Source organism: Labrus bergylta, chromosome 17 (assembly GCF_963930695.1).
Source record: "Labrus bergylta chromosome 17, fLabBer1.1, whole genome shotgun sequence".
Taxonomy (NCBI): Eukaryota; Metazoa; Chordata; class Actinopteri; order Labriformes; family Labridae; genus Labrus; species Labrus bergylta.
Window position 1 is genome coordinate 12,879,318 of NC_089211.1, and position 16,377 is coordinate 12,895,694.

Genomic DNA, 16,377 nt, shown 5'->3' on the forward strand with positions numbered 1-16,377 from the left:
ATTTCTGATGAGGCTAATTTAAAATAGTGATTATCTCCCAACCCTTCCATAAAACAATTCATTCATTTTTAAAAACTATTATAACTGATACACATCTTTCCTCCAACTTCTTTAGGACTTTGTTTGTCCACTAGGGGGCGATAATATCCTTTGTCTGAACCACGGGCGCTCAGGTGGCGGGTGAACAGGAATATTTATAACACACAATTCTTAAGAAAATCAAATGTCAGTGCCCCACAGATGCCACCTGGCACGTGAATTCTTCCTAAGTAAAAGATCATATCCTACAGTGAATACAAGACACAAAGGCTTTTGGAAATCCAAAAGAAGCCAGACCAATCCTCCGTCATTGCAGAATGTCACAGAAGATACCGACGTCAAATGAAAACAAAACAGTCCCTGCTGAGCTCTTCAAATTGTTTGAAAAGAAAGATTTTTTTCTGATATGTTGGAACTCACGTGCAGCAGCAGCACAGCAGCCAGAAAGGATTGTCCCTGGCAGTAGCCAATCTCCTCATCGTAAACAGAGTAGGCCTGGGGGAGAGAACAGAGGCAAGTAGGTGCACACAGTAAGAAAATATGTCTCACCGGGAATTGGGAAAGTTATGAAGGAGAAGAAATGATTGCAGAACATTCTGGGCTGTTGCTTGTCAAGCTACTTTTAACATTCATATTTTATCTTTGGTGTTCTATTTATGTTTTTAGTCATTCAGACATTCATTTGTGCTTTATTTGTGTGATTTGTTCACATTTGGATTAGTGCAATACAAATAAAAGTATTTATTATGTTCTAGATGTTGAGTCACCTGCAATTTTGAAAGCTACATATAACTGTATTTATATTTTATCATAAAATCAAATGATACAATTTATTCTGATGAAATTCAGAATAAAGAAATTCACAGCTAATGGGGAAACTTTTTTTTTTTTTTTTTAAGTTACAGCCAATATTAGCAAGAATATTGGCAAGAAAACAGCCCAGAGCAAGTTCAGTAGCAGGCAGCGCTGAACGGGATTTGTTGACAAGTTGTCTGCCAGCCTGGAGCTACACCAGGAGCTAAACACGACTTTAAATTAAACATATAAAAATAAAGTGACAAATTACACACAGAAAACCTAAGATAACATTCATGGACATCGTCTTATGAGTCAAATAGAAATGCATAAATATTTAGTGATTGAACCCCCAGTAGAATCGTTTGGGTACAAAGCACTTACATTTTGATGTACTAGTTGTTGAGGGAAATATCTGCTCTGTTTGCCCATTATAGAAATCTAAATATGTTGAAGTGCATGTTGTTAGTATTTTAAAAATGGTTGTATTGGGGGCGAGGGTAGCCTAGTGGTTATTGTGCACACCCCATGTAAGGAGGCTATAGTCCTCCAAGCGGGTGGCCAAGGTTCGAATGCGGCCTGTGGCTCCTTTCTCCTGTCGTTCCCCACTCTTTCTTTCCTTAATTTCCAACTATATCCACTTTCCAATCTCTACAATAAATCACACAAAAAAACAAACAAAAAAAAAAAAATCTTAAATAAATAAAAAAAAGGTTGTATTGTTAACAGGCTCTTAATTGGCATTAAAAAAAAGCAGTGAAAAAAAGAAAATAGATAAGGTTAGGATGTGAAGTGATTCGACCAAGAGGACAGTCAAACAGAGAGGACAAAGAAAGGGTTGGAGAGAGATGTTGGTACAGATGCAATTGAGTTATTATAAGAAGAGTGAGAGAGTTTGGAAAAGGGCTGTAGTGGCCTAGTGAGCTACAAACACAAATAATGAGAAAAAGTCAGCTGGACAAAGTGTGGATCAATCCACACACAGAGGAAATGGGGGGCCCACTGAATTATTCAAACACACCTGAGGAGGTGCTTGTCTGGAAGGAGATGGATGCCCTCACCTGAGCTATACATAATGAATGTAATGAAGAAGAAGGGGGAAAAAAAAAAAAAAAAAAAAAAGCTTTGATCAAACTGCAGCCGGACCACTCGTGTCTCCACTGTAAAGGCACGTGTTCATCCTCATGAGGAAAAGAAAGCTTTGCCACATGATGATCAATACGTATTTAGAGACAAGTTCCTCTGTTTGTGTACAAGTGTGTGTCCACAGCACTGCGTGTGTGTGTGCTTTGTCAGCTGTGTCGCCTTACATGGAAGGTTGCGAGGGCTTTTTCGATTTCAAACCTGTTGCATTTCTCGACAGGCGCTGACGCTTCTGAACTTGCTGAACCCCCCAGAAACAGAGTGGCTCTTGAGTTAATTAATGATCAGTGGCCTTTAGCTGTGACTGCTCTCACTACTGCTCCACTAACTTTATCATCAGACCTACTGTACAGCCAGTCATTAGAGCAGTAATTACACCGTGTTATAGGGAAATGTGACTCTGCAGCACATGCCGATTGCTATTATTTCCAAGAGGTTCTTCACAATGGCTGCTACTGCTACCAAAACAATATATCTTCCTGTGGGGGTTTCTGAGCTTCTTGTCTTGTAGGTTCCTCTGGATTGTTGGTGTGGGCGGGCGGCTGCTGCGCACCCCCCCAACAACTCCAACTGCTACAACTATTAGTATCAGCCGTACATCTATCATCATTATTATAAATAGTAAAGTGAATCTTAGAGCTGCTCAACTTCAACCTCTATAATAAATACAATCAGTCCTGCACCTTTCATCATCATTACAGTTAGTAATGTTTATATTAGATTGATCAGTCTATTAACACTGTTAGCTGTTACTGCTAATACTGCACATACTTTAATCATGATTACTGCCATTGTAGCTATTAATCTATTGTATTCATTGCTGCTGTTGTTGCTCTGTTTGTCTCAATCCGTCTCTCTCTTTCTATATCTCCCTCTATCCCACTTTCCAAGCCTAACAGTTTCAGCTGATGGCTGTTCAACACGAGTCTGGTTCTGCTCAAGGTTTCTGCCTCTTAAAAGCTGTTTTAGCTTGCCACTGCAACTTTGCTAAATGTTTCTTAGTGCTGTGGTCATGGTGGATTAAGATAAGGTTCTTGCAGACTTTTTATAAGGGTGCTGGAAGGAAACATTCCAGATAGTCAGGGGGGAAATTTGACAATTTGCCTTCACACCTGCAGCCCATCCTTACAAGATCTGTTTTTATCCGTCTTATCTTTTCATGCTAACAAATATTTGACAGATTTCACTTTTTGCTGCCACTTCCACAGAATACTTCTGACTGTAAGCTGTGACAATTTTCCACAAGGAATGTGTGATACAGTCAGCTGTAGTTGTGGATGAAGCTTTCTTTACATTATTTTTCAGTTTTTCAGATTTGTTTTAAATGAAAAGTGATCTCCAAAGAAAATTTATTTTGATTTTATATTTTTACTACTTCAATAATGGCCCCTCGTTGATTTTTAAACAGTAATGTAAACAATAAACATCCTCATTTTTGTGTGTCCTACCTTGCAGATCTTGTACAGGGAGTCTTGTCCGTCTCCTCCAGTGTCTTTAAAGTAGTCGTGAGCTGGGAAAGTCCTGTTGATGTCCCTTGTGATGGCACTGTCCTGAGGAGACTCCTAACAATCAGACAGGAGGGAGGGGCAGACAAACAGGGAAAGGTGGGTTACATAAGTATGGACGGTGTGCCTCAGAAAGAAATATAGTCATTAAGAGATTCAAGACGTTTTATTGGACAACTACTGCTGGGAATAAATTCCACAGAGGCCCAGCAGTGGTCAGTGTTCACATTGGTGAGATTTATAGTAAGGGGCAGGATGAATTACTGGCGGCACAGAGTGTTCTCTTCTACAGTACAGACTGTACACATCTCCCTGTCTCTGTACATCTATGCTCTTATTTAAATACATTTAGAAGACGAAAACACCTAAGTGTCAAGTTGAACAAGCAGAGACAAACAATGCAAACCAGAGTTACAAATAATTCCGTATATATGCAGCGCACAAAAAGAAAAATCATTTTTTGTGTGTGACAGAAATGAAAATCTGAGTCTGTGTTATTCCCCCCATATGGACACTGACATAGAATGAGACATATTGCACGTAACTCTTTAAATTCACTCCTGGAAAGAAGCCAATACATCACAGTATGTCTGGTTGATAATCACATGAAGTCATTTAATAGGAAGATAACTAGAGGCTAAAATACTGCATTCAATATCAGGCTGATACGACTGTGTTTTGCTTTCATCATAACACATTTTACCACCACCAAGTCCAAACTGTAACAGAACAAAACAACTCCACGACCTTCTGTCTGGAGGGCAGGAGAGACGGATGACTAAAACAGACAGCAGGAGATGTGTGGAGGTGTGAATACAAATGTTTCCAAACAGGATAAGAGCTATCAGCACCATAGGGTGCTGCTTTGTTGTTGTGTGTGCACTTTGTTCTATAAAAAAAAAATGATTTGATGTTGTTTGTAATAAATGGTGCCTCTGGCAGAAAAAAACACAAGGCTGAGAGTGTATAGCCATGCTAAAGCAGCAGTGTATTGTTTTTAATATATATTGTGAACAAGTTATTGTATATTTGGAAATTGTTTTTAAAGGAATAAAGCCCACACTTCTCTTTTTGCTGGAGTTGGCTAAGCATACAGTATAAGATAGCACATCTTATTTAAATTGTGCTGACATGATATGTTTGTTGACGTAATGACACAAGTATTTATTAAACTAGTAGTTTTGTGAGGCTGTACTTTGACATAGCAATGCTTTAAGCCTAGTGCTAATGCCAGCATGCTACCAAGCTCACGATTGACAATGCTAACATGCTGTTGCTAACCATCCATTCATGTGTCTCTCTGATGACGAGAGTTGCCAAATTAGGTGGTGTAAAGTTTTGGACCATAAGGTTCATAAGGTTTTGTACTAATATATGTCCGACTTTAGCACTTTCCATCAAACACGTATGTCCTACTTTCGACTCGATGAAACTCTTAACATGACATTTCCTCATCAGAAACTCATTTAAAAAAAATATTTTCCAACATAATGGATGCTGGGTAAGTATAGAATAACGTACGGCGAGCAGATCCGCAGCAGATCATACAATGCAGTTATTGACCAATCAGAATCAAGTATTCAACACAGCTGTGTAATAAATGTAGGAAAAGTTAAAAGTTAAAGTGATCATAAATATGATTACAAGACAGACAAGTTAGGACTGTTCCCAGTCACATGGTATTGCAAACTCTAACATTTCAATCCACGGAGCTTAACTGTCCATATTGCAATATAAAAATAAGTATGAGAAGAGAGGAGATTGTTTAAGTTCAGGATACACTGAAATAAATACAGAGCAATGTACATAACCCACGCAGCACACGGAACATAAACAAGCCCGGAGCAACATGCTTCTCTGGGATATCCCTTCAGAGTGATGACAGAGCACCACACACACACATACACACACATACAGACACAAACACACACACACACAGACAGACACACACACACACACACACCAAAAACACACAGACATACACACAAAGGAACAACTCCAGACTACAGACTTAAGAAGAAAATATTAATCAGCACTCAATTCATTATTGATGATCAGTGTATTTGGAACAAACGGCCTCTAAATAAGTCATACTACTCTAAGACACTGTGGGAGTAACATGGCAACTCAAATACACATTTTATGATATCTTCAAACAGAATTTGGAGATGAAGTGGCTCTGAAACTGGGGCTGTATGTTGGGGTGACAGCGGATGAAAAATTAGGCTATGATTTATTTTTAAGTCAGATATTCCTTAACAGACGTTAATACACCCTAGTATATCAGAATATACACCTTGCGTTAGTCAGCATTCTGTGCCTTGCTCAAAAGTGAAATATACTGAAGCTTACAGTGAATCCCTGCAGAGTATTTAAATCTCTATTATTAAAGCCATCCTTCCAGCCCTGTGGTTCTATCAGATATAAATGACAGCTAAATATTTCACAAATCCCTCCAGAAGTGCTTTTCAAATCTCTTTGCTGTAGCTTATTAGCCCTGCTTGGCCTCTCTGTCAGTGTAACCATGAAGTCCCGCCCTCTCCTTTTCCCAGGTTTCTGTTCCAACTTCCACAAAGGAAGTGAAGGGCACATAAATAATATAACAACGAAATACAGGAAGAAAGGAACGATGAAACAAAGTGAGCTAATGGGATCAGAGACCAACAACAGGGCTTTTTTTAAAAACTCATTCCACAACATCCACCACACCCAATACTGTGTGTCTCTGTGTGTGCGTGTGCGTGTGTGTGTGAGAAAGCTGTGTGCGTGTGAGTGCTGTGTGAGTGTGAGTGTGAGTGTGAGTGTGTGTTTTTCACTGTATGTTTAGGAAGTTTGAGTAATGTTGGTTGTTTGAGTAATTTTGGTCAAAGTAGGATCTGTTTCCTGGTCGTTACATGGTTGGTGTATTAAATATAATTTAAAATCCCTTTTCTAAAGACAGGCTGAAGATCTGATCCACTGACCTGACATCACTTTTGTTGATTTTATCTTTCTTGCCTCGTCTAAGTAACTTTCTGTAGGTATGTATTCTACTACCTCGAAATGATCAGCTGATAAATCATTGGTTTGATCAGACTTTCAGAAAATGTTTCACTGTCTGTTGTGATGTCATTTAATTTGCCTTTCCTACCTCCATTCAAGGGAGTTATGTTAGTGTGCAGTCTGTGAGTTTGACTGTTTGTCAGAATTATCAATGAAAAACTACTCGCCTAATTTTCATTACAACTTGGTGGAAAAGTTATTTTTGCAAAAGTAAGGTATCCTTAATACTTCCAATAGAAAGTACATAATAAATACATAACTGAGAGGTTAATTCTCATAAAACCATATCTGGACCAACTCTTATAATCTCAGTAAATGGCCTTTGTAGAGGTCTACGCTCTTTATCATTCAAAAACGTTCGAAAAAAGACTCAACTTTTCTGGTCCTCGAGTTGGACATTTAGCTTCTCCCATTTCTGATATAAATTTGAAACAAAGAACAAGTTTGACATGTCATATACCCAATGAGAAAGCAATTAATATATATAATGATTGGCTGATTTATCAATGATGACAATAATCAGTACTTGCAATTACTCTGAATATTTTTTCCTTTTGGATTTTCATATTTTTCCAGCGAGACCTGGCAGGAATAAAAGCAACACATATTTTGAATCTGATTGAACATCGTCCATTGAAAGGAGCACACAGACCGGACAGAAATCTTCAAAATTCCCAGCAAAAGTGATTGGTATGGGTGTGATTTTGATCAAAGGGGTGGGGCTACTACATCCAGTGTAAAGGGCTCATTAAACCGTGCTTTAGTCTCTCAGTGAATGATAAAGATCCATGTTTCTAAAAGCACCACTTAGTGATACTTATCTGAAGTGCTGAGAGCATGTACAAAGACCTCTGACATAACGGCCAATTAAGCTTCCTCTCTGTCCGTGTGTCTGTTGGGTTGAAGAGAAGTTTGAATGAGTGTAGCGTGAGAGGGGAGAGAAAACATAACCAGTGTCTCAGAATAGTGGACAGGAAATGTGAGAGAGAGATTTAAAACAATATATATAGAGAGAGAGAGGGACGAGAGAGAAAACGCTTAGGTAAGGGTTTCTATGTGTTAACAATTAAAGGGGACAAAATAACACATGAATGATATGTTACTGATACTTAAATACAGAATCAGAGTAGACTTTTGAAATGGGTTACTTTGTTTCCAATTGAATAATCGGTGTGTTGTGAACATTTAGAGAATAGCTCATAATTATGTTAAAATAACTTGTTTACTTTTTCCACAAGTGAGATGTAAGGATCAACCCTGCTCCTAGTCTGGACGATAATTACTGAACTCTGACCACGGGGCCGTTAGCCTAGCTTAGCATAAAGTGAAGGCAGGGACAGCTAGCCTGGCTTTTTCAAAAGGTAGAAAGAGTCTACAAACAGCCTCTAATTCACACTTTTTTTTTTGTCTGTATAACTTATAGATAAAGTGGAAATATGTCAAGCTGTGGAGTTTAAGGAGTCAGGGTCCGCAGCGACATAAACTAATGGCATTTCTCTTGGAAGAAGTCATTGTTGACAATTGATGTTTGCTAAGACACATGATGAAAGGGGGTTGTGGATGTGCCATTTCTTCTACATATTTCTGAAATAGTGATGGATCCCCACTTACTCTTCCCTGTTTATTTTTAGCCGAGGGCAAACTTGCTCTGAATTTGAACGCCACAGGTGAGATTTATTGTGAAAAGATTAAAACCTGCATTAAACATCTTTAGCGCGAGGAATTACATTTGGGTTTTGATTTCTTTATCTTCAAACATTGTCTTAATGCACGGACTGGTCATGATTGATGTCAAAGAAATATACAGTTTTGGATGCATAATTGGATTAAGAGTCCTCCCAATTTCACATGAGATTAATGAATACCAATAAGTAAAAACATTTTTTGCCAAAGATCTGTCATAAGTCACCACCAACCAAAAGTTCCCTCTGTTCTTGTTGCCATCAAGCTGACTTCATCTGCTACAGCCACTCATGCTCCATTTCCATTGAAGTGAAAAACAACCATTATGTTTTTCTAAGCACTGTCTTTGTAAGTGACACGTAACTGACTGTTCAGAATCTTAATAAAAGACATGGGACAAAACATCTTCTCATAGACTCACTTTAAAAAACTCTTTGCTTGGGGTAGGGCAAAAATGGCAAAAAAAAAATACAGTGTGTGTGTGTGTGTGTGTGTGTGTGTGTGTGTGTGTGTGTGTGTGTGTGTGTGTGTGTGTGTGTGTGTGTGTGTGTGTGTGTGTGTGTGTGTGTGTGTGTGTGTGTGTGTCTCTACAGCTAGGAATAAGGTACCGGAGTAGAGCTTCCGTGGGAAGGCTGTGGAGCGAGCCTTCTATTGTTTATGTCCCTGATTTTCTCTGACTCAACACAATAGCTGACATGTCATTCTGTTATTCTTTCTTTGCTCCAAAAGGACCCCGCTGAGATGCCAAGAGAACATGGAGTGAAACTTATCAAGCTTGATAGAAACCTTGCCCCTCAACCAGAGCCAAAGGAGATTCACACTGGTTATTTCACTGGATTCTAAATCACAGAAGAAACAATGAATGTGAAAGTAATGCTAAAGCTTTGAGAATTAGAAGCATAGTGCATACATGACATGTACATACATCACAAACACAACATCTGTTTTAAATAAAGAGAATGTAAGTAAAATGCAGTGATTTCTTCAATCTTTCTTTACAATTATCTGTAATCAACAGCCCACGCTCAAGCAACCCAATGCTGTTTTCTCACCTAAGCATAATCCATCATTAAATCTTAATCACCCGTCTCATGACCTACTTGTTTGTGCACTCAATAAATTGCTACAGTGCCAGGAGAGCAGGCAAAATACGACTCTGATCAAAACAGAGATGACAGTCAGAGATGGGAGCACCGTGGATGGAAATGTCAACATCATCAACTACAAACATTGCCCAAAATACAATGGCCTACATTTAGTGTGGCTTTATTTCCCTTTTAACTATTTTCACTGCAGCTTTGACAGCATTGAGATCTAAGCGGAGACACTGCCTGCACCAATATGGTACTGCTTTATTACAGATTAGTTACAGCATGTTAACACAGGAACTATTTTTCTTTTGTATCTGTATCAATCTAAACCAAAGCAAACCAGAAACAGCACATGATGGATAAATCTGTGCTGGTGTAAAGCTTACTTCTCTTATCGACTGGACTATTTAATGTTCTGCCAGCAGTACTTAGCCGCAATCTTATTGTGACAATGTTCTGCTTTTTTTTCCTGTTTTTTTTTTAAATAACAAAGCATGTGTTTTTGAATCTACTAGACAAGAGATAACTATTGGAATTCAACCCGTGTGAAGGAAGAGAAGGTGATAGCACACGCAGCAAGACAAAATTCAAAAGTATTTAGTGAAAGGAAGAATGAATACATAGAAGTAGCATCACATTTATTTATTAAGTACATTTACATATAACACCATATAGGCCTTATACCTACAAAGCATCATGTAATTAATGGTATCTTATTTGTCACAGGGACCCGCTTTCATGATAACAAAATGAAACATGTTTTGACGTTTTCCATCATACAAAAAAACCTTATCAGAACTTCAACAACCATGATGTACGAAATACAACATTGGTTTAGTGTGAAACAAGACTTAAATGGTTTTATTTTCTCAATCTTAAGACTAACAAATGAGCCATTGTTCATTTTCAGCATTCATTGTTGATAAAAAAAAAAAAAAAAAACATGTGCAGACTGTCTTTTGGGAAGTTTCCAGGCTGAGCTGTTACTCTGGTCAGTCTGATCTTAATGGGAGAATAATCTGCTCCTCAGAACAGCTGGGTCATGAGTCAGCCATTAGTGTGTGTGTGTGTGGCCTATTTACAGACTTTTTGAAAACAATGAAGAAAACCAAATACCGATTCAAGGACGGATAAAGAAATGCCATTGAATGGGTGGGTGGTTGTGCGTTTGTGTGTGGAAGTGCTCTACTATGTGAGGCTGTACAGAAACGTACAATCTCTCCTCAAACTTACAACTCTTATTTACTTTGTGTTAAATAGTTTTGATACAGTTCAATACAAGACTTGCTTTTATCTGAGCTAAGGTATAAATATGGTGTTATTTTTCAGTAAACTTTAGAAATGTTTTTTTCTTTTTTTTTTTCAGATTTGCTTTTTCTCATCTGGGTAGTTACAGCCCAGATGATCACAAGTAGTGATGCACCTAAAGCTGTTTGCATATAAAGTCAGAAGAGATGAAAAAGCAGCAGCTACACTCTAATGTATCTGTAAAGGGGATTTAAATAGAAGTGATCGTGTAAAATATGACGAAACAATATTCAGCTCGTAGCTATGGAAGCTAGGAACCATTTTAATCTCCCTATCTTTTATATATCACTTTTATACGGATGTCACTTCCCCTGATAGTCTTTTTTCACTCATGAGTAGTTTATGTATTATGAACTCATGAAGGGCTGTATCCCACCAACATCTATTCCTCCATCTTATTTTCAGAATGCTACATTTTACTCTACAAATGTCTTTCTTAAAAGAGCCCATGAGTCCATATTCCCTCTGTTCACTCTAATCCTACCCAACATGGCCCTACACCACCAGACACCCACCTCCAGAGTGTCATTCCCCTGAGATCATGAGAGCCGATTGTTTTCCCATAGGAAAAATGGAATGTGTGTGTGTGTGTGTGTGTGTGTGTGTGTGCGCCGTGAACGCTAATGTGATCACGTTCTGGCAAACTAATTTCCCAAGACACTTTGCCCTTTATCCCAAAACATGTCTGAGAAATTGTACCATTACCTACTGTGGGAAATAATAGTGACAGAATGTCCAAGTTAAGTACAATAAATCTTCATTAAAACACGGTTTCACTCATTTTCAATTATAATCATGCTTTAAACCTCCACCAAGAATCTGCATCATTTATCACTTCACAAGTGAAAAGACAGAGTCATTTACAAAAATAAATTCCTCTTGTTTGACAATAAGACATTCAATACGCCATTTCTGTACACGCCATTTCTGTACACGCCATTTCTGTACACGCCATTTCTGACCAAAATAAGGTATAAATAGGAAAGTTGACAATATTTGGCAATGTTTCACAGATCACAGCTAAACTAAGACAGCATTTAAATCTGACTACCACCAGTGCACATCACATATACACTCAAACAATACAGTATTTCTGAAGGGAAGTGGTTTGCTGCTAATAAAGCAATGACAGCTGATCACTCTGTTAGCACCCAGCAAGAACACAGTAAACAGTCTTAGTCAGCAAATGGTCAAATCCACACGTTCAGAAACACACACACGCACGCACGCACGCACGCACGCAAACATGTTAACAATTTTGAGACGTGTTTGCTCCTTTTTTAAGTTTTACAGACGTTAAGAACAATGATTGCAAAAAATTTTGCACATACATTTTCCAGTCTGTGCCATTTGCTAAACAGAAAACAGTCGTATGCCTTTAAGGGGAGCCCTCTATAAATATAAGGGGGAAATCATTTCCCCAAAATACTTTAATTTGTGTGTTTTTGACAAGACAACATATACTAACAGTCATAATCGAGCACATAAGGCATCGCCGAGCCAACACAGTCCAGTGAACCTACACTACCTTAGTGTGAAAAACCACCTGTTTTATTCCAAATCTCCAATTTTAAGATGTTTACAAAAATATGAAACCAAGATAATCAGTTGAACTTTCTTTGGTAGATTACATAAAGTGTATAAAGCTAGATTACCTGCAGCTAAATAAACTGTGGCACAAGCCTCCATTGTTCAAATTAGAGGTCGTTTTCACATACTGCAGGTTTGGATAAAATGCAGCCCGTTATTGGTCTTCATCATTAAATATCGTATTAGAGTGAAACAACCCACAAACTTACACATGGTCACAAGATGATGGAAACAGACTGCATGCACACGGACCCACCCACACACACACATGGAGGTGAGGGGTCAGAACCCTCTTCATGGTTGGCCTGCAGGCAGAGTCAATGGGCTTTTTGTCCCTTTCGTTTAAATGTGATCCTCCTGTGTTGCCATGTGTGCCTGTGTTTGCACATGTGCTACTAAGTGCAGTCACAATACAGCATATACCTAGATATGTGACATTATGTAAATGTGAAATTTCACCCATTTACCACTATTCATTACAATACTACTTCTGGTCCCAGGGGGGCGAGCATCACAGTTCAAGGTTCTTTCATCCACATGCTTAACTTTTTTGCCATCAATCAAAAGTCTGTAAAAATATGAGCCCATATTTGTTCCATAATTTGTGAGCAATAAGTGTGATGCATACGTCCTTTCTTCGTCTTGCTTTACCTTTCCAACGGTAATGAAAGACACACATAATCAAAATGATGAAAGTGCAATGAAGATTTGTTTTTTTTAAAGGAATGTGACAACAATGTTCAGATTAACAGTCATACAGCAAAGCTGGGTAGCAATTTATATCACATATTACAAAAATCTGGTCCAATGTGTGAACCAACAGCTCACTTGAAGACATAACATTTTGTTATTTACAACATCAATAAATAATCAAAAAGTTAAAAGTCCATTGGTAGACGTCTTGATGCTGACACATCAGGATCAGTTCAGTCAATGCAAACAGGCAGACATCATTTCTTCCACTTCTTTTTGACAGACTTTCTTTAGCCAATTGGAAACAGATGCATGATGCACAAACACTGTTGCACCTTTCTGAGTGATACTGAGGGGCTAAGTGCAAGTGAAAACATTAAAAGAGCTTGCTCTTAGCAGACAATCCTCAGTGCTTCATATACCAGCAGGCAAGTGTTCAGTTTGCATTCATTCCTTCTTTTCTTCTTTTTGCATTCAAATCAGCATGTGCTGATAATCCGGTCAAACATATGTCCCAATGTTATAAATACTACATGTACATCTCTTCTGAACATTTCTCTTACAACATTTTGTTATTTTGGCAAAATAAGTTAAGGATAAAATGTTGCTCATCCTCAAAATACCGGTAGTTCACGTCTCCCAAGGTTGTGGGGAACCCTTTTTCAAATCTTTCATACATGAACTTTGTCCACACAGTAAAACATTTTTCAGTTCCCTTGTCTTTTTCAAACACCTTTTCATTTTAACTTTTCCTCCTTCAGTGCTTTGCTCGACTCCTCTCCTCTGTATTTGCCAGCTGTGGCATGTGCAAAGAGGACGCCCGTGTAACCTCTAAATGCGACAGAAAGAGCAGTGGCAGATCAACGCCTCCGTGTGTCTCTTTAAAGCATATTTAAGCTGAAAGGAGGAGACATTTAACAGCAATTGAATCAGGCATCTTCTAAAGTTCAGACCAGGTTTTCTTCTTGTGTGCTTCACACATGACATGTTGTGCCAATTCCTATTTGACCATGTCCGTATCCATACCCCGGCCCTAAGCAGCCTTTCTCTACAGAAAGGACAAAAGCCTTTTTGGTGTTCCTAACCCCGAAGCCGTTGCCACTGCGCTGTAAACAGAAGGAGCAGAGGCGTTTGAGGCCCTTCCTGAAGGCAGAGTTGGAGAGGCTGTAAATGAGACAGTTACAGAAGCTGTTACTGATGGCGAGCCATGTGGTTAGGAATGAGGCCGCGGGGTGGTGGTAGATCCGTGCGCTCTCCAACAGAAAGTAGATGATGTAGGGCAACCAGAGGATGTAAAACACGCTTGTTATACGGAACAGTACCATGGCGTATCGTTTGTCTGGGTATGTTGATGTGGGCTGCTGATACTGCTGTTGGGATTTTTGTGGTTGGGACAAGTTGGGCAACTGTCCTTGCTCTTTTGCATTGTTGTCTTTGACCCCAGACCCCACTGTTGGTCCTGGGCCCTGCAGCTGTTGGGGTCTGTAGCGTGCATGGCGCTCGCTGATCTCCCGGGTGTGCTGCCGACAGATCCTAAAGATGTTGGCGTAGGTAAAGCAGATAGTCAGAGCAGCGGGGGCATAGAGCAGAGCAACAATGAAGGTAGTGAAAGCTGGACTTGTCCTCCACTCGACTGCGCACCATTCCAACACGTCTCCGTGGTAACCTGGTTTCCCCCAACCAAGGAAGGCTGGGAGAAACACCAGAGCAGAGTAGAGCCATATAAGAACAATGCACAAGCGGACCCGACAGGGTGTTACCAGAGAAGCATAAGTCAGAGGTCGTGTGATGGCGATGTAGCGATCCACACTCACACACGCTAATGACACCATTGAAACTGACTTCAAAACAGACACCATGTACCCAAACACCTGGCAGGTGAGTCTGGGGTCGAGGCCCTGGAGGTGATGGAGGAGGGACAGCGATGGGAACAGGCAGCTGACCCCCACCAACAGATCAGCGTATGCCATAGTCTGGATGAAAGCGCTGGTGGTGTGATGGCTAAGCAAGGGGGCACAGTGGAAGACAAAAATGACCACAAGATTCCCGGAAATAATCAGAACAGTGAGGAGGAGAATGATGGAGACTTCAAGGAGGCAGGTGGAGAAAGCTTGGGAATAGCCTATCTCAAGCAGGCAGAAGGGAGCAGATACGTTTGAAGGGTCAGCAGTGCTTTGGTTCAGTGGATCCAAGGAGGAATTCATCATCTTGGGCAGGAATACCTGTCGGACGGGCCCTTCAAGGGTAGGATGAACCGAAGAAACCTGTGTTTGGACGGGTAGCTGGCTGTTTCTGAAAGCAGCTGTACAGTTTCAGTTCAAACACAGAGCTCCATGCTGTGGTTTCATGCTGAGATTGCTGTCATCTGCCATTTTGAATGCAGAAGGGATGGAAAAGGACGGTGAGGAAGCCCCCTTTGTTTGTCCTCGATGCATGCACAAAACCTCCGAACAAAAAATAATAGTTAGAAACAGAAATGTTGGTATTCCGTTTCTTCTTTCTTTTTCCGGAAAAATAAACTTCCCAGCTGAAGGCATAAAAATGAAAACAACAGGAAGAAATGCGACTTTGTTTAAAAGGGAATTCCAGTCCTATCTATGCTTAAAATACCTCTGCTCCCTATAAAGCCTGAAATGTCTTCAACATCTGCTGCAGCTGCAGAAAGCACAGATTGAGGCTCCCTCCTATCTGTCTCAGTTCCACAGACTCACAGACGCATGTTCCGGTGAAAAGATATTATCGTGTAATGTTCTGCCTCCATAAATTGACAGGAGCTATTAGGAATATTTTCTTCTTTTATTCCGTTCTTCAGCTGTTTCTTCTTCTTCTCCTCTTGTTTCTCGCTGCTCCTGAAACACCTTTCTTGTCCACTTCACTTTCTGCCTGGTCTTTCCCAATAAGATCCCAACAGACTGCCACGAGCTGAGAGGATGTAGGCAGCGCACAGGGTCACTGATATTTAAAACACACACACACACACACATTCAAACACACCTCAGCTGTTATTTCTATCCAGAGGAGCAGCAACAATGTCTGGAGTGGAAATGAGGTAGGAAGGCATACCGATGCTGGAAGAACCCCCCCTCGTGTTCTTTTATCCTTCTTTGCTGTCTCTCTTCCACCCTCTCTCACTCCCAGTCCCTCTGCCTCTCTCTCTACAGAAACAGTGGCACATAGGCCACTCCCATTTCCTGTGGCTCCAACCAATGATTAACTGCAAAGGCACGAGGCTGCCTCATTCGCCCACCCTCCCATCCCTCCCTGTTTTTTTTTGTTTTTTTTTTGTGTGCCAATGTTTCTCAAAATCACCACAAGCAAATTCAAACATACAGTCTCACTGTTAAAATCAGAAGCATGCAGTGTTAACCGAGCTCTTCCTAAACCAGCTTGAACCGTTAACATATCTGAAGCCTCTAATGATAATTCCATTCCATTGGATATCCTCATCCGTAGGAATCTCAAATTTCATACCCACAATGCAAAAAAGG

At 39.9% G+C, this 16,377-nt stretch overlaps 2 protein-coding genes across 4 annotated transcripts in view; both read right to left on the reverse strand.

Annotated features, from left to right (window-relative positions):
- Nucleotides 1-16,377, reverse strand: part of LOC109987117 (rab GTPase-activating protein 1) — a 75,397-nt gene that overhangs the window by 22,463 nt on the left and 36,557 nt on the right. For all 3 annotated transcript variants that reach the window (XM_020638103.3, XM_020638102.3, XM_020638104.3), the window contains 2 exons: nucleotides 3,426-3,539; nucleotides 460-534 (listed from right to left, as the gene is read on the reverse strand). In XM_020638103.3, coding sequence (XP_020493759.2) covers nucleotides 460-534; nucleotides 3,426-3,539 — 189 coding nt within the window. The remainder of the gene's footprint in view (nucleotides 1-459; nucleotides 535-3,425; nucleotides 3,540-16,377) is intronic.
- LOC136183215 (probable G-protein coupled receptor 21) lies at nucleotides 8,681-16,131 on the reverse strand. The gene has a single exon (XM_065965859.1). It carries the CDS (start codon nucleotides 15,094-15,096, stop codon nucleotides 13,864-13,866), a length of 1,233 nt encoding a protein of 410 aa, XP_065821931.1. The 5' UTR covers nucleotides 15,097-16,131; the 3' UTR covers nucleotides 8,681-13,863.